General features: G+C 47.0%; 1 protein-coding gene across 3 annotated transcripts in view; it reads left to right on the forward strand.

The window, feature by feature from the left end:
• The window catches only part of lin-52 (DREAM core complex component lin-52), a 276531-nt gene that overhangs the window by 237164 nt on the left and 15593 nt on the right, over positions 1-23774 (forward strand). For 2 of the 3 annotated variants that reach the window (XM_068366739.1, XM_068366737.1), the window contains 3 exons: positions 2195-2263; positions 21041-21109; positions 22182-22280. In XM_068366739.1, coding sequence (XP_068222840.1) covers positions 2212-2263; positions 21041-21109; positions 22182-22280 — 220 coding nt within the window. In that variant the 5' untranslated portion in view covers positions 2195-2211. The remainder of the gene's footprint in view (positions 1-2194; positions 2264-21040; positions 21110-22181; positions 22281-23774) is intronic. The other variant, XM_068366738.1, reaches the window with a different exon arrangement.

Raw genomic sequence — 23774 nt, forward strand, 5'->3', positions numbered from 1 at the left:
GGGAAGTCTTTCGAAGCTGGTGCAAGGCGAATGCAGTTTCCTCAACCAGTACCTCTGTAACACAGATTGCTGACTTTCTGTTACATCTCAGGAATGTAAGATCCCTCTCAGCTCCTACGATCAAGGGTTACAGGAGTATGTTGGCAGCGGTCTTCCGCCACAGAGGCTTGGATCTTTCCACCAACAAAGATCTACAGGACCTTCTTAGGTCTTTTGAGACCTCAAAGGAACGTCGGTTGTCCAGTCCAGGCTGGAACCTAGACGTGGTTTTAAGGTTCCTGATGTCATCAAGATTCGAACCGCTTCAATCAGCCTCTTTTAAGGATCTCACATTAAAGACTCTTTTCCTCGTTTACTTAGCTACAGTTAAAAGAGTCAGTGAGATCCACGCCTTCAGCAGGAACATAGGTTTTACATCTGAAACGGCTACATGTTCCTTGCAGCTCGGTTTTTTGGCTAAAAACGAGCTTCCTTCCCGTCCTTGGCCCAAGTCGTTCGAGATCCCAAGCCTGTCCAACTTGGTGGGGAACGAACTAGAGAGAGTACTTTGCCCAGTAAGAGCTCTTAAGTACTATTTAAGACGGACAAAGCCATTACGAGGACAATCAGAAGCTTTATGGTGTTCTATCAAGAAGCCTGCTCTACCGATGTCTAAGAACGCAGTTTCTTACTACATCAGGCTTCTGATTAGAGAGGCACATTCTCATCTGAAGGAAGAAGACCTTGCTTTGCTGAAGGTAAGGACGCATGAAGTAAGAGCTGTCGCTACTTCAGTGGCCTTCAAACAGAACCGTTCTCTGCAGAGTGTTATGGATGCAACCTATTGGAGAAGCAAGTCAGTGTTCGCATCATTCTATCTCAAAGATGTCCAGTCTCTTTACGAGAACTGCTACACCCTGGGACCATTCGTAGCAGCGAGTGCAGTAGTAGGTGAGGGCTCAGCCACTACATTCCCATAATCCCATAACCTTTTTTAATCTTTCTCTTGAAATTCTTTTTATTGTTGTTTTTGGGTTGTACGGAAGGCTAAGAAGTCTTCCGCATCCTGGTTGATTTGGCGGGTGGTCAAATTCTTTCTTGAGAAGCGCCTAGATTAGAGGTTGTGATGAGGTCCTTTAGTATGGGTTGCAGCCCTTCATACTTCGGCACCTAAGAGTCGTTCAGCATCCTAAGAGGACCGCTAGGCTCAGTAAGGAAGACGTACTTAAAAAAGGCAGAGTAATGGTTCAAGTCGACTTCCTTACCAGGTACTTATTTATTTTATGTTTGTTATTTTGAATAACTGATAAAATGAAATACGGGATACTTAGCTTCTAATGTTAACATGTATGCTGGTCTCCACCCACCACCCTGGGTGTGAATCAGCTACATGATCATCGGGTAAGATTAATATTGAAAAATGTTATTTTCATTAGTAAAATAAATTTTTGAATATACTTACCCGATGATCATGAATTTAAGGACCCGCCCTTCCTCCCCATAGAGAACCAGTGGACCGAGGAGAAAATTGAGTTCTTGTTGACAAGAAGTACTTGAGTACCTGCTCACAGATGGCGCTGTTGTGTACACCCCCACCTGTATAGCGATCGCTGGCGTATCCCGACCTTAGATTTCTGTCGGGCAACGGAGTTGACAGCTACATGATCATCGGGTAAGTATATTCAAAAATTTATTTTACTAATGAAAATAACATATTTACACTAGGTGGACACTTATTTGTTTTTTATTTTACACATTTACATTCAATTTTTACAAGCAACCTATTTAGAAACAACTGCTTCTTAATTTTCGTTAAAATTTCATGAAAATGGGGTAATAATCACATGAACACTGCATGGGTCGTATATGGTTACCGTGGGACCGATTCCAGAAAAGATCCCTATACGGTGTAACATTTTTGTTACAAGACCAATGCAGTATTCATAACCCAATTCAAATTTGTATGCTTGTGTTCAAAGTTACACCTAACCTGAGGTACTACTGTATCTCGTTACTTTTCTGTTATATGATTATAGCCAGTGCTATAAAAATGATATTACATATGTCTTATAACAAGATAAACTGTAAGTAAGTTGTAGTTTTGGTTATTTTACCATTATTAAGGCCGACTGTATTGATCTGATGGGAATTTAAACTTCTTGTAAAGTTTCATTATTTTTACTCTACGGTTATTGATGCTGAAGTTGTTTCGCAGATAAGGAATTATCCCAGATGAGTCAAGAGAAAAGTGCCTGCTCTAGTCCTGACATGTGGGCAGAACAAAGTAAGTGGATGGATTCCTTATCCAAATGTCATATGTGTATACAGTATAACCTGAATTAATACAGTACTATATGTATAAATAGTCCCTGCAGACAAATGAAATTTAGTAATCAGACCAGTAAAAATGAATTGTTGTTTAAAACTAAGAGGGTACATAACTTTTGTTTTACTTCCAGAAAGATTTGAATGTTTCATTAACTTGGTGACCTGTGTTTTAAGATAATAGCACATGGCTGTAATTTGTATACAGTTTTTATCTTGTAAAAGGATGTATACACAGGAAGCATATTCATTTGTTTGTACCAAATAAGTGGCTATTGAAGGATTCTATTACTGTACTTGACATTTTGATGATGGAACTACTGTATTGTCTTTTAAGTGATTTATAGAATATAGCAAGCAATGGATCTGTATGGTTTTAAGGTTCCACATATTTAATTCTGTTTTAAAGATACATTGCAGTTATTATGATTATTGGAAAATTATAATGAATTAATGCATATTGAAAAAGCTTGTAGTTATGGAAACTTTACAGTGTCTAGTAATGTTTTATTATTGTTCCTAGGGGTATAGAAACCTTTTGTCCTTTAGAATAGGGAATGTCTCCAACAGAGCTGGAACAACATTTTAATTTATTAATCAAGTAGTTAATGACAGGTTGTGATTGCTAGTGAGTAGTTCTACCCACCTTCTTGTTAAGATTTTTCTCTTATGTCTTTGGCTGCGACAAGTATGGATATACTGTCGCGACATGTCCAAAGGCTTTAATTTTTTTTTTTTCTTTCTTACAGATAAATGGTTCATGGTTGGATTACGATATGGATGTGAAACGAGAACTTTAAAAATGCAGGAAAAAAGAGATGTTGCAATTGGTTTATGGCTAGACTAGATATAGATCCACGCACTCTGCGCTTCTTGTATGGGATATGACTGATCACAGTCATCCCTATGTGCCAAATGCAGATTGTAGCCTCCCATTCAGTGACAGACATTTTCTTTGAGGAAAAATGATTTGGCTAAGTCTTCTCTGTCATCAATGATGCTTAAAAGGCTTTATAGCTCTTTTCTCTCCTCATTAAGCTTGTCAGTTGGTAAAGTTCATAGGCATATGCCCCTGGCTCAGTCCCTGGAGAGTATGCTTCAGAAGCAGGAAGACCTCATATTTGTATTTGTGAGTTTTCAGCATTTAGTAGTACTGTATATGAGGTTCCCTCAGTGATTATCGTACACCAGCATAAGTGGAAGCTCTTCTATTGCCTTACAGACCGTCAGTGATGAGTTCGACCTAAGGAAAGCTACTTGGCTTCTGTGGTCCCCAGTGGAAGTAATTGCAGTGGTGATACCAGTAATGTTAGTTTGTTCCGTAACCGAAATACAAACCACGCTATTTACATTGGGTTTACCTTTTAGCGCAGTTGAAATGACGAGCCAATAGTTTTAACGAGGGTTAATTACCCCCGCGCTAGTTAGCGGGGGGTAGGGGAAGGGTAGCTTGCTACCCCTCCCCCCCCCACACACACACCGGTGACTTGCTTCACTTCACTTTTGGCTCGGCGGTGATCAGACGTGTCGGTTCATCGTCCTTGTGACAGCCTTTAATTTTTCTGCTTTTTCTTTCTACAGCGTGTGTGTTGGTTGGAAGTTGACCTTCATTATTATTATTTTACAATGCGTACATGCCCTGGTGTTGCCGGTCGTCCTTGTGGGACCTTAATGTCGGACGTAGCTACGGAACCTTACACCCTTTGCCCTCAATGTCGGGGCCGACGGTGTGACCAGGAGAACATGTGCCGTGAGTGCAGGGAGTGGTCTGCCTCCCGGTGGGAGAGGTTTGGCCGCCGGCGTAAGAAGAAGTCCAGGAGAGACCGTTCTCCTTCGGGGTTTGCCTTGAAGGAGGAAGGTTCTCGGGATTCTTCTTCCGCCGCCCAAACCTCCTCCGAAGCTCCCCCTCGTCCGGCTCCTAAGGAGAGTCGGCCGAGTGGTAGCGCAGGCCCTAGTTCTGTTTCCCGACCTTGGGTGGGGGGAGAGGGCGTCGCCTCCCATAGCGAGGCGGTTCCCCCTCCTCCTCCGGGGGAGGTTATTGATAATGCTTTAACTAATGATGATCTTTTGCAGATTTGGGTTTCCTTGGGGCTTAAGGGCTTGCCCTCCAGGGTCGCCTTTATTGACCTTGTCTCGTTGGGGGCCGCTGTTAAGCAGTCGCCGGCGGTAGCAGAGGTAGACCCTCTATCTGTTGTCGACGTCGTGGTGGCAGAGGCCTCCGACGTGGCTGGTCAATCCTCCGCAGGTGCTGTTGAGGTTGATGGTGCTGAGGGCTCTCCTCCCCCCTTCCGTACATCCTTCGAAGGGGGAAGTGAGTCCTTCGGTCTCTGCTGCTGCTCAGCTTCCTTCTAAGGGAAGTGCTTTGACCGAGACTCCCCTTCGGAGGACCGATGGTCCCGATGATCTTCCCCGAGGCCGCCTCCACCGTAAGGCTCACCGTCCGCTACGTCGCAAGGGCCTCCCTTCCCCTTACAAGGGGGTTAAGAGGCGCCTTTTTGGATCTTTTTCCTCCGAAGGGGACTCTCCTCGTCAGCCTCAACCTACAGCTCCGTCTCCCTTGGACCTCTCTGCAGACCGTTCACCAACTCCTGCCAGATCTTCACCTTCTGGAGAACTCGTCACCCGACGGGCAACGGTCCCTTCGGGGCAAAGGGATTCTTCCCTTCCACGAGCAGTGCTAGCGCACAGGCGCTCTCCTGCTCGTCAGCGCTCTCCTGCTCGTCGGCGCTCTCCTGCTCGTCGGCGCTCTCCTGCGCGTCAAGACTCTCCTGCTCGTCGGTGCTCTCCTGATGTTCGCCCTCCTCGCCAGCGCTCTCCTGCTCGTCAGCTCTCTTCTGAGCGTCAGCGCTCATTTGAGGATCATCGCCCTGCGGTCTCTGACCATCCTACAGTTCCTGCTGAGCTCCCTGCTCGCCATCAGTCTTCTGATCCTGTGGCTACGCAACATCGTTCAGCGCGTGTGTCAAAAGCACATGTTCGCCAACGCGCCAGCGATCTTCCTGTTCCTGCTCGTGAACGCGCCGCGCCACCTGTCCCTTCACAGGATCTCACGCGTCGACCTCCTGCTCACCAGCGATCTCCTGCTCGCCAGCGATCTCCTGCTCGCCAGCGATCACCTGCTCGCCAGCGTTCGCCTGCTCGCCAGCGCGCACAGGCGATTTTAGTATCACCTATTCGCCAGCGTTCTCCCACGCGTCAACGATCGCCTACGCGCCAGCGTTCACCTGCTCGTCAGCGCGCACAGGCGATTTTGGTACTGTATCGCCTATTCACCAGCGTTCTACGCGTCAGCGATCACCAGTTTCTCGGCGATCTCCGGACCGCCCGCGTGTGTTACAGCCTGCGCGCCAACGTTCTCCAACGCTTCGTCAGCCGGAGGTTCTGAAGGGACATGGTTCGCCAGCTACTAGCTCGCCATCAGGCGATCGCTCACCGGCGCATGCTGCTCGCTATCGCTCGCCAACGCGTCACCATGCCACAACGCGCCATCGCCTACCTGCGCGTCAGCGCTCACCAGCTCATCACCGATCACCTGTTGATCCCCATCGCCAGCGGTCTTCCTCACCCACGCGGCAGCGCGTTTCCTCGCCATCGCGCCAACGCTTGCGTTCGCCGCCTCGGACACGCGCTCATTCACCTGCCCACCCTCGCGCCCACTCGCCTGCGCGCCCGCTCGCCTGCGCGCCCGCTCGCCTGCGCGCCCGCGGGACCGCTCGCCTGCGCGCCCGCGCTCCCTCGCGACTGCTCGCCTGCGCACCCGCGCGGTCATCCACCTGTGCGCCCGCGCTCCCGCGCGACCATTCACCCTCGCGTGACCATCGTTCGCGGCGAATTCCACAGCCGGTGGTAGCAGCAGGAACGCGTGTCCCTAGACAACGCTCGGAATCGCCTCCACCCAAACACAGGTTGGTAGTGCAGGACAAGGATACTACTAAGGAGAGGTTAGTAGATCATTCTTCCCCACCTTCTTTTCAGGCAGGTACTGTGGTGTCCACTCCAAAGGATCGCCCGATCCCTTTCCCTTTAGCGAGGATTTCGGACTCTGTGTCCTTGGAGCAACAGACTTGGTTTGGTCCTCTGGCACGGGCGTTAGTGAGGGTTATGAAACCAGCACTCGCCGCCTAGGGTAACAAACCAACGGCTGTCTCCTACGCTGAAGAGAAAGAGAGGAGTGGACTTCGTGGTGACTTCCCCCAGGGCGAAGTTGGTTCCTAAGAGGTCGGTCGCGAAGGCCCCTTCTGCTCGAGTGCGTTCTCCTTCTCCCGTGGACGAGGCCTTTCCGTCCTCAGGTGAGTCCAGTGGGGCGGTAGTCTTCCCCTCGGCACCAAGGGGGGAGACTTCGCTTCATGGAGGAGAATCATCTCGTGAGGAAGGGGCCCCTCGAATCTCTTTGTTGGGATCCTGTATCCCTCCCAGGAGGGAATCCAAGGACTACAAGACCGTCCCGAAATCCTCTTCAAGGATTCGCCAGGAACCCACGACTACCCGGGGGAATGTCCACGTTTCACCCCAGGAAGAGATCCCTGGGGCAGGAGACTTAGCTGCCAGCCCGCAGGGAGGAGAACAGCAGGAATCCGAACATGCCTTCTGGTAGGTCCTAAGCCTGAAAAGGCAACTTAACGGGCTTATGGATCCAGTCATCGCCCCCCGTGAAGGCAAAGACACGATCTTGAATTGAAGTGTTTGACGTTCGGAAGGCCCCGAAGTCTAGTGCGGCTCTGCCCTCGTCTCGGGGTCTGAAGAGTGCCAGAGCTAGGGCCAACGCTCAGCTCGCGCTTCTTGCCTCCTCCAGTCGTTCCACTGCCGGGAACAAGCTCATCCCTCCTCCTCGTCTTCAGCAGAGGAGGTATTTCGAGATTCTGGGTGAGCCCAACCTCGCTCTTCCTCTCCATCACTCTGTGGAGGAGCTGGTGAAGGGAGTACCCCTTGAGAAGCTCTCTGCCCGGCAGGTGTCGTTCTCGGCGGCAGAGATCCTTAGCCACGAGAAGGTCGCTAAGTGTGCCATGCAGGCCACTTCGTGGCTGGACTTTTGGCTAGGATCTCTGGGCATCCTATTGCGATCGGAGGACTTGTCCAAGGAGACCAATAGGAAGGCCCTGGAGACCTTCTTGCTCTTGGGCACCCGCTCCATCGAGTTTTTGGCGCACCAGGTTACCACCCTGTGGGCCAACTCTGTGTTGAAGCATCGCGATGCTGTGTCCGAGAGATTCCATCCGAAGGTCCCCGCCATGGATGTGTGTAGGCTCCGACATGCTTCCTTTCTGGGGGAGAACCTGTTTGAGCCTCAAGACATGGAGCGAACGGCTGAGAGGTGGAGGAAATCCAGCACGGACTCCCTCCTCCATAGGGCCCTTACAACTCGGCCCTATAAGCCTCCAGCCCCGCCACAACAGCAGCAACAGCCTCGTAAGGCTCCAAAGCAGGCACCGGCAGTTAAGAAGGTGGTGTCTAAACCCCAGCCCTTTCCAGCCAAGGTCAAGAGGGGCGGTAAGTCCTCCAGGGGAGGCAAGACTCCTAGGGGTGACGGCCGCGGCCGCAAGCCCTAGGGGTGGCAGTCCCCCTGCGTGTCCACCTGTGGGGGGATGCCTTCAGCGTTGCGTCCGCAGGTGGCAGCAACACGGGGCCGATACTTGGACGGTCTCAGTGATCGGCCAAGGTTATCGCGTCCCGTTCACAACATCTCAACCTCCCCTGACAGCGAATCCAGTGTCGTTGAGCTTCTATGCCACGGGATCGGCAAAGGGGCTGGCCCTTCAGGCCGAAGTCGAGACCATGCTCGAGAAGGGTGCTCTCCAGGAGGTCGTCGACGGCTCCCCAGGCTTCTTCAGTCGACTCTTTCCTGTAAAGTAGGCTACTGGAGGCTGGAGACCCGTCATCGACCTCTCAGCTCTGAACGGGTTTGTCAAGCAAACCCGGTTCAGCATGGAGACAGCAGACACGGTCAGACTTGCGGTGAGACCACAAGACTTCATGTGCACACTGGATCTAAAGGACGCGTACTTCCAGATCCCAATCCATCCGTCTTCCAGGAAGTACCTGAGATTTTGCCTAGACGACAAGATCTACCAGTTCAAAGTGCTGTGTTTCGGTCTCTCCACAGCTCCTCAGGTGTTCACCAGAGTGTTCACCCTGATTTCATCTTGGGCGCACAGGAACGGCATTCGTCTCCTTCGTTATCTGGACGATTGGCTGATCCTAGCAGACTCGGAGTCGACCCTTCTTCGGCACCAAGACAGGCTTCTGGATCTTTGCCAGGATCTGGGGATCGTGGTAAACCTCGAGAAGTCCTCTCTGCAGCCGTCCCAACGACTGGTTTATCTAGGCATGCTAATAGACACCAATCTCCACAAAGCCTTTCCATCAGACGACCGGATAGCAAGGCTGAGGAGGGTGGCGGAACCCTTCCTCAGGCGAGAAGAACTCCCCGCCCAATCGTGGTTGCGTCTCTTAGGTCACCTATCCTCCCTGGCTCGTCTGGTTCCAAACAGCCGCCTCAGGATGAGATCCCTTCAATGGCGGCTCAAGTCCCAGGGGAATCAAGGATCCGATTCCCCGGACATTCTGATCCCAATAGGGTCTCTGGAACAGACGGACTTGCGATGGTGGCTGGTCGACGAGAACCTGCGGAAGGGAGTGAGTCTTCAAGTCCTCCCCCCGGAATTGACTCTGTTTTCGGACGCGTCAGAAGAAGGGTGGGGGGCGCACGTTCTGAAGCAGAGGGCCTCAGGCCTTTGGTCAAAATCAGAAAAGTGCCTACACATCAACCTGCTAGAATTGAAGGCCGTCTTTCTGGCTCTTCAGCAGTTCCAACGGTCCCTGGCGGGTCACTCCGTGGTGGTGATGAGCGACAACACCACGGTAGTGGCTTATATCAACAAGCAGGGAGGCACTTTTTCGCAGCAGCTATCCCATCTTGCAGTAGAGACTCTGAAGTGGACCGAAACCCACTCGATAACACTATCAGCTCGCTTCATTCCTGGCAAGAGGAATGTGCTCGCCGACAGTCTGAGCAGGGCCTCGCAGATAGTGAGTACCGAGTGGTCTTTGGATCCTCAGATAGCCAACAAAGTCCTGACTTTGTGGGGTTCCCCGACTGTGGACTTGTTCGCGACAGCTTTGAACTTCAAGCTGCCCCTGTACTGCTCCCAAGTCCTGGACCCCAAGGCACTCTGGCAAGATGCTTTCCAGCAACGGTGGGACAACATCGACGTGTACGCCTTCCCACCGTTCTGTCTGATGAGAAGGGTGCTCAACAGGACCAGACTATCGGTCAACTGTTCGATGACTCTGGTAGCTCCGCTATGGCATTACGCTGAATGGTTCCCGGACCTTCTGCAGCTCCTGACGCAGCTCCCGAGGGAGCTTCCTCCACGACACGAGCTTCTCAGACAACCCCACTCCGGCGTCCCTCACAGGGCCGTAGCCTCGCTTCGGCTTCACGCCTGGAGACTATCCAGTGTCTCCTCACGGAGAGAGGCTTTTCGCAACAGGTTGCGGAGAGAATGTCTCGGCACCTGCGAAGGTCCTCTGAGGGAGTCTACCAAGCAAAGTGGAGAGTCTTTTGTGGTTGGTGTCGTGGAAGGGGTATCTCTCCACTCGATGCCACTATTCCAGCAATAGCGAACTTCCTCGTTTATCTGCGGGAAGAAATGCGCCTTTCTGTCTCGGCAGTGAAAGGCTATCGCTCAGCCTTAAGCTTGGCCTTCAGACTGAAGGGCGTGGATATTTCTTCATCGCTAGAACTCTCTTTACTCATACGTAGCTATGAGCTTACCTGCCCCCAGTCGGAAGTGAGACCTCCTCCTTGGAACGTGGTTCGAGTCCTCAGGTCTCTTAAGAGACCTCCCTTCGAGCCATTACGCCAGGCCTCTGATTGCCACCTGTCTTGGAAGGTGGCTTTCCTACTCGCTTTGGCCAAGCGGGTTAGTGAACTTCATGGTCTCTTGTACGACATCGCCCATTCCAGGGGATGGGGGGAGGTAACGTTCAGGTTCGTCCCTGAGTTTGTTGCCAAGACTCAGAATCCTGGAGTGCTGGATCCTCGGTTCGACTCTTTCAGGATCGCGAGTCTCCGTTCTGTAACAAGCGACCCAGACCAGCTGCTACTATGTCCAGTGAGATGTCTGAGGCACTACTTGAAGAGAACGGCTGCAGTCCGTCCTCAAGTGCGAGCTTCTTTGTGAGCACAGGCAGGACTAAGAGGACGGTCACCAGGAACACCATCTCAGCTTGGATTCGAAGGGTTATCCACCATGCCCTGAATCCTGACCCTCCTCCGTCACGTCGCCCTCGGGCCCACGATGTCAGGGGTATTGCTACATCCCTGGCCTTCAAGAGAAACTTCTCTGTGACGCAGGTACTACAAGCTGGGGTCTGGAAGCGTCAAACAACCTTCACAGCCCACTACCTGCAAGACGTGACCCACAGGAGCCTCGATACGTTTTTTATCGGCCCTGTGGTGGCTGCACAACAGCTGGTCTAACCTCAGGCTCCTTTTTGGACAAGTAGCAGTAGGTTGAGGGCGTTGTTACCCAGTCTTAGTCTGCGTGAATGAAAGAGTATGTCTGACCCTTACTTCTTTCTTCATTCTCCCCTCTCTTGGGGAAGCAGCATCCTGGTCCTCGCATAGCTGACCTCGACCTCTGCAGGTAACCCATGCTTCTTTGTGCTCCTAGTATTAAGCTTAATACTGTTGCATCTCCCATACCCTGACGAGGTGGTACTGGGAACGTCCTATCCTAGAATTCCTATCTGAACGTCTCAAGGTCTACTTCATAGGACGAGTCACACACTGCTTATGTAGGCCACTCGTTCCTAGCGATGCTAGGAACTTGTGAGGTACAGGGGCTCCCTCTCTCTAGTGCTGCTCACTGAGGGATCGAGCCCCCGGGCAAGCCGAAGTCAGTAAGGCTGGGGACTTTCCACCCTTCCTAAGGGGTAAGTCACCCAATGTAAATAGCGTGGTTTGTATTTCGGTTACGGAACAAATGACAAATTCGAAGATAATTTGTATTTTTCCTAACCATACAAACCTTAGCTATTTACACATATGTGCCCGCCATCCCTGACCCCCAAGTCAAGTCCTACCTCTAAGTGAAGTGAAGCAAGTCACCGGTGTGTGGGGCGGGGAGGGGTAGCAAGCTACCCTTCCCCTACCCCCTGCTAACTAGCGCGGGGGTAATTAACCCTCGTTAAAACTATTGGCTCGTCATTTTAGCTGCGCTAAAAGGTAAACCCAATGTAAATAGCTAAGGTTTGTATGGTTAGGAAAAATACAAATTATCTTCAAATTTGTCATGTTTACCCCAGTGCCCCTGTGTTAATCCCTGCAGTTTGACCTAAGCCCAGGAAAGCTATTGAGGCTGCTAAGAAGGCTTCCTCCCCTGTGGCAAAAGTGCCAAAGCTAAAAGGAAGTAGGAAATCCCCGGTTGCTCAGACTTCAACTTTTGTGCTTGCAACTTTGTAGAGCCTGAAGGGAAAGTTTGTAAGAAGAGTTCCCTCCTCCTCCTCCTCCTTCTCTTACTCCTCTTCTGATTTTGACACTTTCCAACAAGCAGTCCAGAAAGGCCAGTCATAAGAAATCTTGCTGGACTATTGTTGACACCACCTCTCTTTTGTGGTAGGGTGACAGTCCCTAGGTGGCCTGAATATCTTTGTAGTCAGGCTGATTGGAGATGCTATTTCTGTTGGCCATATGTTGGAAGAGCTCAAGTGCCCTCATTAACCTTTCCCACCTGGGCGGGGAACTGCTGCGTACTTCTCTTGAAGATGTAGTTGCATGTAACCTCCGCCAATGTGTCTGTGGCTAAAGGTCACAGCCCTGTGCTCCTGAGCATGCAACCAAGGCTTATTTTACACCTCAATTAACAGAGAAAAGGGTATGTGGTATTTTGTGTTTAATTTGATTGGTGCCAGATATTTTCCTCTCACTGATGACATTCGGTCCAACAAGATGTTACTCCCCTCACTTTTGGGCTTCAACTGTTTACTGTTCCTGGCAGAGAAGTCCTCTAAGAGTAGGAGAGTGGTCAATGACCTCTTTCTTGAATTAGTTTTTAGAGTAAGCAAGTCCTCTTGGAAGTACCTCTGCTTCTTCCTTAAGATCATGTTTTGAATTGTACACTGCTCCCCAGGTGCTCACTTGAGTGTTCACACTGGTTGCAGTTGGGGCCCACTCACATAGGATTGGTCTGTTTATGTATCTCAATGATTGGTTGATTTTGGCCTCCTTAGAAGGACAGTTGCTACAGGATCGAGATTGTCTTCTTGTGTTTTGTTGTAATCTGGGGATCATGATAAACTGGGCGAAGTCCAATCTCACACCCAAGCAGAGGTTAAAGTATTTGGGCATGCTGATAGACATGGCAGCAGCGAGAGTCTTTCCATCAGAAAATTACATCTGCAAGCTAAGTACGTCTCACAAGCATATCTGTCCAAGATTTAACTTCCAGCTCAATATTAGGCGAGTCCTCTTGGCCACTTTTCTTCACACGGGCAGAATTAAGAAAGAAGTGTCAAAGAATATGGTCTCTTTCTGGTTTCTAGAGACAATCCATAGAGCATAGCTTCGACTGCTAAGAATATCAGGTACCAGCTCAGGTAAGAGCTCATGAATTCGGGTATCAGTCACACCGTAGATTTCAAGTAGGATCTTGTAATTGGGCAGATGATGAAGGCAAAGGTTTAGAAATACCAATTACTGTATCCTTCACCACCTTCTATTTGAAGGAATATACTTGCAAGTCCTTCAACACTTAAGTTCTTTACCCTGGGGGTTACTGCTCAAGTAGTTCTGTATCCACCTCAGCTCCCAAATGGGACAGAAAGCATCTTGTTTATGATAAATGTGAATTTGAGTCCGGATGAAAGGTAGAATGAATGGCGATTGTCCCTTTGTGGAGGTTCTCGTCTGCCTCCCACCATTGTAGATCAGTTAGTTGTTCAGATCCCATGGGAACCAATGTATCTGGAGAGTCTGTTTGCTGACTCCACCTGGATTGCTACCGAGTCTGCTAGGATCAGGCAATTGTTGAGGTGTCATAGAATGCCGATCCTGTGAGCCCAAGATGACATTAGGGCGAGCACCCTTGGGAATACCTGGGGTGTTGTGGAAAGACTGATGCATAGCACCTTGAATTGGTATTACCTGTTTTTGTGTATGATCCAGAGATACTTCCTCGAAGACAGATGGATTGGAATCTAGAAGTACTTTATGCATCTTTGAGATCCAGCATGCTGATGAAGTCCAGTGGTCTTACCGCTTCTCTGACCTTGTCTGCCGTCTCCATTCTGAACGGAGTTCGGAGGACAAACTTGTTCAGAGCCGAAAGATCGATGACTTGTCTCCAGCCTCCCGACACCTTTTTCACAAGAAGAGTCGACTGAGGAAGCTTGGAGAGCCGTCGAGGATCTTTTGGAGGCCTGGAGGGCTATAACCCCTTTGTGGATCCCTTCACACAGGAACTCGATGGAACTGGATCCCGAGTCAGTGAAGGGAGAGATTGAGTGAACAGGACACGATACCCTAAACGAATCACGGGGACTGTCCAAGGCTCAGCCCTGTGCTGCAGCCACCTCTGCCAGCGGTGTTGCAGAAATCCCCCCACCGGTGGGCAGGTGAGAGGATTGCTCTCCCTAGCAAGATCAACCTCTGCTGCCCCCCACTACTACTCTTGCCTTCCATGGAGGACTTGAGCCATTTTGGTCTTTAGCAGGAAAGTGCTGATTAGACACACTCTTTGAGGACCCTACTGGTCGAGGGTTTGGATGTCTGCGGCTGTTTCTTAGGCGCTGTTGGAGCTTTGCTGTAAGGCCTGGATGTCAAGGCCCTATGGAGAATGGAGTCCTGGTTGGACTTCACCTTTCAGCCGCCCTCTCGACCTCTTTCGGCTTGAACAAGGAAGAGCCATCCAGGGTAGAATTCTTGAGCCTGGTAACCTCAGCCTGGTGGTCCTGCCTATGGAACCTCTTGATCACCACATTACGTCACCTGAGAATAGTATTTGCCCACAGGTTAACAACCTGGTAAGCGAGGAATTCTATGGAATGGGTGCCAGATAAAAGAAATGTTTCCTTGGACTTCCTTGTAGAATCCTTGGACCAGTCCTCAGTTCTAACAAAGTGGCCCACTTATCCCAACCACAGATACAGCTGCGAGGTAGCCTGCATGGCTTACTTCGCAACCTTCCGTGTTTAGGTTTTCAGATGTCGAAAAGGAAGCTGAGAGCCCAGAAAGCCTCTCGAACAAGACTCCCCTAGAGAGAACCTCTTTGGAGGAGTTCAGAGTCAAAGCCGGAAGGAGTTTATCAGAGACCTCGTGATACTGTCTCTGCTGGGCATATGGTGGTGGGAGGAGGATGAGCCCTTCTTTCTGGCCGCCCTCAACCCCTTCGACCAGGGCAAAGCAGCACTGGCCTTATGAGGTCTCTGGGTGCCATAGACATGGTCTAGGACTGTCCTTGCCCTCCTGAGGAGCCTTCTTCAGGTCAGCCAACTCATTGATGGCCCTCATGCATGCTAAGACTTGCCAGAAGGGGTACTCGAACTCTCTCTGCTGTGCATCTGAGTTGAATTTAGGGCTAGCAGCCCTAAGGAGATATTCGTCTTCCATAGCCAAACCATCATCCACATATGAGCTCTCACTCATTGGAGCCTTGGGTGGGTCGAGGTCATCAACAGAGGGAATGTCACCTGCCGATATTCCTGCTGTAGGGGAAGACCTGCAACCCCTCTTGAAGAAGAGCCGCCCTTGATTAGCATTCTTTGGTAAGGTCTTTGCGTTCTTAGACTCTGCGGTGGCTGTAGGAATTCCTTCAGCATAGGAGGTCTGGGGGGTTCCTGCCATCCCGTAGAGGTCTGAATCTCTGTTGTAGAAGGTTTCTAGTCATCTTCCGCTGGTCTGGAAACTGGCCTAAGCTCTGGCTGGATCACTTCGATAGGAGATGGCCTGAACCTCGGCTCCATGGAAAACTCTCGCGGAGAGTCGTAAGCTTCAGCTGGTATGAGGGTGTACGAGATCAGCCTGAAGAGGAGTAGGATTCTTTAGTCTCCTTTTCTGCGTCATTGTCAGGGCCAGGGTGAGTAGAAGCTGCGAAAAGTCCTGTTGGATGTTAGAGGGCATTCTCGGGGCTCCTTGAGGCCTCTTAAAGGGAGATAAGATCATGGGAGGGTCCGAGGCTCGAGAAGAGACAGGCCTCCTCCTAGGGTCGGATGGAGAAGAGGAAGCAGGAAAGGAGACTGATTTTGCCAATGGAATCCTCGTGGTTGACGCGACTGCTGTCGGCTTAGGAGGTTCTGGAACTGTACCTGCACCCACTTGCTTCACTGCCTTGACGAGGATGGCAAACCACGATGGAGGTTTCCCCATAGTAGACAGTTACTGTGTATCCTCTTGAAGGCCTATAGGTGGAGAGTCCTCTTGAACTGTCTTGGGTGGTTGATCAGGTGTAATGGGCACCCCCTCGCAAACTTGCTGGTAGGTTACCTGAATCCTTCTGGGAATGGGATTGAACGACTGCCTTTTGCTGGCAAGCCATGGCAACATGCAGGCTGCCCTGGAACAGACGATGATGTTCTGCGAACCAAGTCCCGGGGCTGTCGAGTAGAAGCCGGATCGCTTGCGGGAGCGTGACGATCTCATGCGGGATCAGGGTGACTGTGCGTGAAAGAGTAGGAATTGCATGCAGAATCTTGATGATCGCGCACGGAAGATGGAGAGGAGCGGCGCGCTGGCGAGTAGCAATCATGTCTTGGAAATCTGCATGAAGAACTTCAACGAGCTGGTGAGTAACGATCAGGAGCTGACGAATGGTGAGCAGGTAAGCGACGATCTGGAGATCGGCACGCTGGCGAGCAGCGACTAGATGGATGGCGAGCCTTGAGATGAAGTGTGGCGCGCTGGCTAGCGACTAGATGTTGTGCGGCTCGCTGGGGAACATCTAGCAGGCGAACGGTAAGCTGGGGAGTGGCGCACTGGGGTGAGATGATCACGGGATGAAAAGTGATCGCCAACTGGAGAAGAATGCGTTGTAGTAGAGCATCCAAGAGCTGGTGAACGACGAGTTGGAGAGTGACGATCTTGAGTTAGCGAATAGTTGTCGAGAGAGTGACGTTCACAAGCTGGCGAGTGCCGATCAACAAACGACGAGTGACAATCACGAGCTGGCGCATGGTGATCATGAGCAGGAGAATGGCAAGAAGATTGTCGATCTCTAAAGGGAGAGCGCTGTTTCTTGATGGCAGGCATTGGCGAACGTCTGGTTGGGTGAAGGGGACTACGGTCTCTAGAAGACGAGAGGTCCTGAGGTGGCGAGAACTCTCGTTGTAGGCAGCTGGTCGGTGTTGGGGTGGCAAGCGGACACGCTTGTCTCATCAGCGGCGAATCTCCAAAGGGGAATCAGGCTGCGAAGGACTAACAATAGCAGGAGAGGGCGAGAGATGAGCCTCTCAGACAGCAAGCACGTCGACTTACGGCGCGCGTGGGAGAGAGAACTTCTACCTCGGAGGACACAGTATGTTTCCCCTGTGCCCCCCGCTGAAGAAGCTCTAACAGAATGTCCTTCGGCCCTGCAATCCCCACCGACGGCCAATTGTGCAAAACATCAGATAAAGAGGAGGACTCGCCCGACGGCAGGGGCGAAGTTGCTTCTCTAGGTGAAGCAGCTTCATCCCCTGAACCCCGGGCTTTCCCTGGTGTTATCTGATCAGCACTCCTACTCGACCGATCCTTCTAAGAGACCAAGCGAGCAGGAGCTTCGGTAAGAGATCGGGGTGTCAACGAAGAGGTCCGAAGTTTCTTCGCCTTCGAGGAAGACCCCGAAGGAGATTAATCATTCTTGGACCTCTTCTTGCGCCCAAATCTCGACCACTGGGAGGAACACCACTCCCGACACCCCTCGCTGGTGTTACCCAGGTCACATCGCTGTCTTCGGCATGCTGTACACAAAAAAGTGGGGTCGGTCTCGGCTGAGGACGTGAAGGTACCACGAGCGTCCTTTCAGTCCTGGGCAGGTTTACATTAGGACAGCAGGAAGAAGATACACGCACACCTGAAAAGAGAAAGAAGTTAAGAATTAGTAATATGGCAAAGTCTGCTGGAAGGCAGAGAGCAGAGACGTCCGATCTTGGCAAAGCCAGAAGAGCAAGTGGTTTAGACACACTGGTGTGTGAGTGAACGGAGTAGCTGGCAACCCCCACTACCCCTCACTACCTCCTGCTAACTAGGGGGTTTGGTATTTGCCACCTTGCTTAAAAGTCTGTATGGCTAGTCTTCCAGCTTCGCTGAAAGATAATCCCTATAAATAGTGTAAGGTTTCTATTGGGTGTCAGAACTATTGCATTTTTCAGAGCTATATAAATCTCCGTCCTTTAAGGTTAAACTTTCCACCACAACCACTCCTCTCAGTCCTAAGCCAAAGGTAAAAAATAAAGTGTGACAGGAAAATGGGCAGGGCTGCTTGCATACGCTCGCCACTTTGTTACAGAGTTGAAGGGCCTACCCTGGTACTTAGTTCCCAAAGGGATATACTTTATGGGTAATCCTTTCAGAATATGGGCACATGTGCCTCTTGCTAACCTGAGGAGGGATTCATAGGGTTTTTCCCTCTAGTCTGTCTTTCTTCACAGTAAGATAAATGGTGGTGGGTAGCAGTTGTAATATGTGGATCCCTCCTCCTTATCAAATCGGTCTATGCTTTAAGGGAGATTCGAGCAGTCTTACCAATCCTGGGACTTGGTCCTTGGGTTGGATGGTCCTCGTTCTCAGGGCGCAGTGCGCTACTGACAACTTGGGGAGATCTTCATAGGGGTCTCTCTTTTCTACATTGGCAAGAGAGTAGGAGAGTTGCAGGCTCTTTGTGATGTAAAAAATTTGAGGGATGGGGCTCTGTCACCTTTGTCATTTCACAGATTGTGACGAAGACCCATTATTAGTCTGTCTGATTAATTCAGGATCTTTTCAATCCTATCTCTCCATTTAAGTTTGCATGAATCTGCCTAGTGTCATACCAGAGCACTGCAGTGCTACTGGAGGAAAATTTGACACCTTGCATCCGAGTTTTGTAGCCTTCTTATTATCCCCAGCAGAAACAAGGATTAAGTATCCAGACATTGTTTTTTCTGGCTTGGTTTGCTTGTAGATACGGCCTTTGTTAGTATGTGCCTCTGTCCTCTCACGAAAGAATCTACAGACCAAGCCCTCTTGGAGCTGAAGGAGTCTTAACTACCTTTATATCTCAGTAGCTTATAGACTTTACCTAGATACCCATGGACCATTTTCCTTGGGTCCTGAAGTGGCTTTTCAGTACAGTACATTAATACCCCTCTTTACGTCAGCTCAACGTATGTCAGTTCTGACTTTATGTCACTCCCCTTAAATATTAGATATAAAATCAAATCCAAGTTATGTCGTTTTATCCCACCTTACGTCTGTCTCTAATTCATAAAATACCTATTAAGTGTTGTACTGTACTTCACATGGAAGCTTATTAATACAGTATACATATATGTTTTCTATAAAATGAAAGCAGGTTGTAAGTACCTTTCATGTTCAGAACATGTATAGGAAACCTGAAAGTCACTTTACTGTATAGGGTGAAGATCTGACCTATGTCAAAAATTGACTTAAGTCGAGTCTCTTGAAACCAATGAATAATGTAAGGTAGGGTATTTAGCACTCCCAGCTTACTTGCGGGACTTGGTATGCATCCTGTTTATGATAATTCGTTCAGCATAAGTCTCAAGGAGAGGTACTATGTCTAGCTCTTCTAACTTTCTTGTTCTCACAGGGGGATGCATTAGCCACAACCGTTATTTAGTAGTCAGACATCTGATGCTGGTGGGGTACATGATGGAGCAACTCCTCAATCTTCCTGGCAAGGGCGAGGATGGGTTGGTGTTTTACCAGGCATTTGTCAAGATCTGCCTTCTTTGATACTGCCAACATCATATCCCTGTTGGGGAAATAGGTTTCGTCGGTCTATTATTAGGTTCCTTTTAATCCAGTACTGTATTGGTCAAGCCCTAAACAGTTTCTACTGTATGTCCTTATGATTAGCTGTTGGGAAATTGTTGGAGTCACATTTTTTGCTCCTTTACTGGATCAGGAAGGATGACATGTCCAAAGAAGATAAAAACCTTCCATTGTGGTTGTAAGGGGCTACCTTCCACTAATAAATGAATCTGCCTATTTTGTATTAGTATAGTATAGGAACAAATAACAAATTTAAAAAGTAACTTGCATTATTTATAGATATACAAACCTCAATCCTTTGAATTAAATTTCTCCCCTCAACCAGCCTTTTCAGTCCTAGTAGGCTTAAGGACAAATGTGGCTATTGTGTGACAGGCGGTGTGTGGGGCTTCGCCTTTGTGCCACCTGTCGTTAACCAACTACCTTGTTAACGATTCAGTGGCTGTTCCAATGCTGCTGAAGACCCATCCCCCTTTTTAAATGACTGGTTGGTATAGGCTAACTAGGATAACTACGAATTACTTTAAAGTATGTTATATTCCATGGTGAAAATTTGTCTACATTTTAACCTGTACTAGTAAACTCCCACACAAAGAGTGATTGTTTATTTTTATTTTAATGCATTGATCTTTTATTTTGTTACTCAGTATTTATATACTTTTGAGAATATTCCTTTTTTATTTTTTTTTTATTTTGGCCATTATATTCATACTGTATAAATGCAGGATTATTAATACTGTCCTCTTAAATTACGGATGTGGGATTAATTTTACTGTACTCTTTGAATTACTGATTCCATATTAGGGCATTACTACTGTATTGTTATAGTTGTTATTATTATTACCAGCTTGCTACAACCCTAATGGGATAATCAGAATACTACAAGCCCTAGGGTTTGTGCCCAGAGTCAATAGGAAATAAGGAAATATGTAAGCTATACTGTATAAACCTGTTCAACTTGAAACATTTGCTGCTAGTTTGAACTAATGGAGGTGATGGCTCAAGAGTTAGAATTTTTCACCATCTGTTGATTATGGAATGGGTTTTGTTGATTCAGTAATGGGACCTTATTTCTTGGATGTCAACACAGCATTGCTTTTAACTTGAGATATAACCTTTAGACATATCTAGAATGATTTTCACAAAGCTGTGTAGTTTCAGATAGACAAAACATTCCTAGTCTCTATTTTACCTTTGTTTAAATTTTCTTCTATAGGAATTTCCTCACTACCATATAGTCATTTAGTCTGTCAGCAGGATCTAATAGTGTATAGGAATAAAGTGAATTTACTCTCCTCTTTAAAGCCTATGACAGTAGTGAAAACTCATAAAGGCACATTGGATAAGAAATCAAGTTTAGAATAGGTGATGTGGGCATGACTTGTGCACCGACTATTAATGAAACTGTGTTAAGTTTAATTGATACCAACGACGACATAAACATAAAAACTTGTATAGATACCGGACCAGTAAACTACTGCTAACAACTAATTAGAGGTTCAGAACTTGGACTTATTGCATAAACTAGGAAAGTAGGGCATTGTTTAAAGAAATTGTGCTTATCTGTAAAAAGAATTATTAAAGAAAATTTTAAATTTTTAGTTTGATATCAAATGAATTAGAATTGTCTATACCTTATGTTTTTTCACTCTTATTAGCATTATTATGTATTGATTTAGACATTCAAATTCAAATTTGATTTTTAATTTTGGCTTTTCATTAGTTTATTTGTGGAAATAATTATATTAACTTTTAAGTTTTTTTCAGATATGGAACCATCGCTCTTGAGCCTTGAGAAATTGGACAGATCCAGTCCAGATTTATGGCCTGAACAAAGTGAGTGCTAAGATTTCTTTTGTTTAGGTTGGATTATGATATGCTATTTTATGTAATCCTCTACTGTAGTTACTTTGAATACTTTCTTTGATTGGTGTTGATTATTTTTGTGCTGTATTGTAGAAAGCATTTGTTTAGGAATGCTGTCAGGACTGCAGCTTTTGCCTTTTTTATTTCACTTGGAATTTCATATAATTCTGGAAGCTATTCGAATGAGAGCTAATTTTCCTATATTTTCAGTAAGGGCTTTTAATATATGTCTGTGGAAGACAAGGTTTTTTAGGTTCTTTTGCTTGCGACTTGGTCTCCATACGTCTTTTAAGATTTCCAAGATTTCCATAAGAAAAGGATTGTGTCTGTCTCACCAATTTATCAGGTCAAAGTAAATCTGTCTCTCATTACATTTTGGAATGTTATTCATTTGTTTATTAACACATTTTTAATCCAGTATGTCCCGTAATTGGCAGACAGGTGATTACATCACTTTGTTTCCTTTCTGGCTCACCAAGCAATGGATTTGCAACAAAATGTTCATAGTGAGAATAAAAACACTTAAAAATGTCTCATATTTTTCATCTTTATTGGCGAGTATCAACTAAGGCATTCGGATATCCTTGTATGTGTAGATTACAGATATTTATTACTATCGTTATCAGTCTTCATGTAGACAGAAGGCTGAAGATCTGCTGTTGTCTTCTGCCATTTTACCACCAATATATTACAAGTACAAACCTTTAAGTGTCTGATAAATTGCATTTTGTTTTAGTGAGAGTTCCTTTTTATTGGTGAAATAGAGATTTGCATGCATGGAATCCATTACTGTATTTTGAAAATAGTAATCATTCAGTCTTAAAGGAAAATCTTTGTCATTTCTCCAGAGGTGTAAAATCTGTTATTTGAAGATGTGGTCCACTTTTAGACAACTCTTTGTTTTGGCAATTGTGTTTAATAGGTTTTTCTGAATTTCATTGCTTCTTCATCAGAGGCTGTCTTACTGTTTATAAAATGTCCAATTATGTTACATAATTTAAAGTTTTCTCTTATGTTTGTAATGATGACTTATCATTTATAGTTCCAGGAGTATATGATTTTGCCGCTTTGGTTTCTCCACAACTAAGTCCGACTTCACATTGCTTGGATCTAGAAGAACAAGACTACAGTTTACTTTACCGTATGTATGGTTCCTATGTTACTGTTTATTTTTTTCTTTTGTTTTGAAATATTTGGATACAAGGATTTTTTTCAGATTTTTTTATACTAACTCTGTCAATTTTTCCAGAGATGCATGCATTAAAGATATTCATTTGATAATATGATAGAACTTTCTATGAAAAGAAGATTACCAATTTAGTTGCAAGGTGGAAGGCTCTGTAAATGAAATAGAAATTTTATAAATTGTTTCTTTATTTATGGTACAATAAAGTCACTCTTATTCCCATTATTAGAGTGAAAGGTATAAAATGAGGCCGAGAACTGTTTCCTACCCTTGACCTATGGTAACATACGACAGATCATTGCCTAATCTTACAGTTTGTTAGCGTACTGTATGTATATGTAAATAAACAATAAGTAAAAGAAAACCAGAAGAAAATGTAATTAAAGTCCAGTAAAAATATTATTAATTGACATATACCAAATGATTATCACATCTTAGAAAGCAGTGATAGGAGAGTAGAGAGGCAAGAGAGCATGCTAGAAATAGAAATGAATGACGAGGGATTGTGATGCAGATCCGATAGGCCCTACTGCGTACTTTGATCACCTTGGTAACTGTTGAGGTAGCAGCAGTAGGGGATTTGGCATGTGAAACTTTATTTGTTGTGGATATTGGGCAAGGGTGGGCTGTGGCACCTTAGCAGTACCAACCAAACTTGGCTGAATCCCTCGTCAGGCTGGAAGGAGAAAAGAGAAGAAAAGTCCCCTTTTGTTCTTTTTTTTTTATGTCGGCTACTCCCCAGAATTGGGGAAAGTGCCTGGGTTGATAAAAAAAGAAAACAAATTGTTAGTTCAGTCCATTAACCTCTCCTTTTATAATATGTATCCATTTACTGTCATAAACACGCACAGTAAGTCAGTGTAACTCATAGATAAAGGAGAATATCTAAGCAGTTTCCTTATGATATAGAACTATCAAGTAAAATATCTGAAATTAAAAGTTTTAATATGGCAGACTGCGATACTTTTGACAATTGTATAATTAATAGTAATAATAACAGTAAGACCACACTTGAGGAAAGAGAATGTCACCTATCCCTTGAAGTGATCCCCAGAAGCATTATCAGGTTAACCCCTTCATTACGAGGCTGCAGATCCGCTACTCAAGCTATATTCGAGATTTGTCACCATCGGATATACTTGTTCACTTACTCTATAATAACCTTCATTTCTATGTTTATCTTTTTCACTGCTGATTACCGAATAAATTTTTCATAAGGTTGGTTTATTTTCCGTTGTATTTTACTCTAAACAACGAAAATATTTTTCCATTCTTTGTGAAGTGATTATAGAATAATTTTTCAGAAATTTGTTTGTTCCGACGTAGATACAAACCCTCCGCTATTTATAGGGTATACTTTCGGCGCAGCTGAAAGACAAGCCATGATAATTTTAGTGAGGGATAATTACCCCATCCACAAGTTAGCAGTGGGGGGTGGGGTAGACTGGC

The sequence above is a fragment of the Palaemon carinicauda genome, chromosome 44, assembly GCF_036898095.1.
Source record: "Palaemon carinicauda isolate YSFRI2023 chromosome 44, ASM3689809v2, whole genome shotgun sequence".
In the NCBI taxonomy this organism is placed as follows: Eukaryota; Metazoa; Arthropoda; class Malacostraca; order Decapoda; family Palaemonidae; genus Palaemon; species Palaemon carinicauda.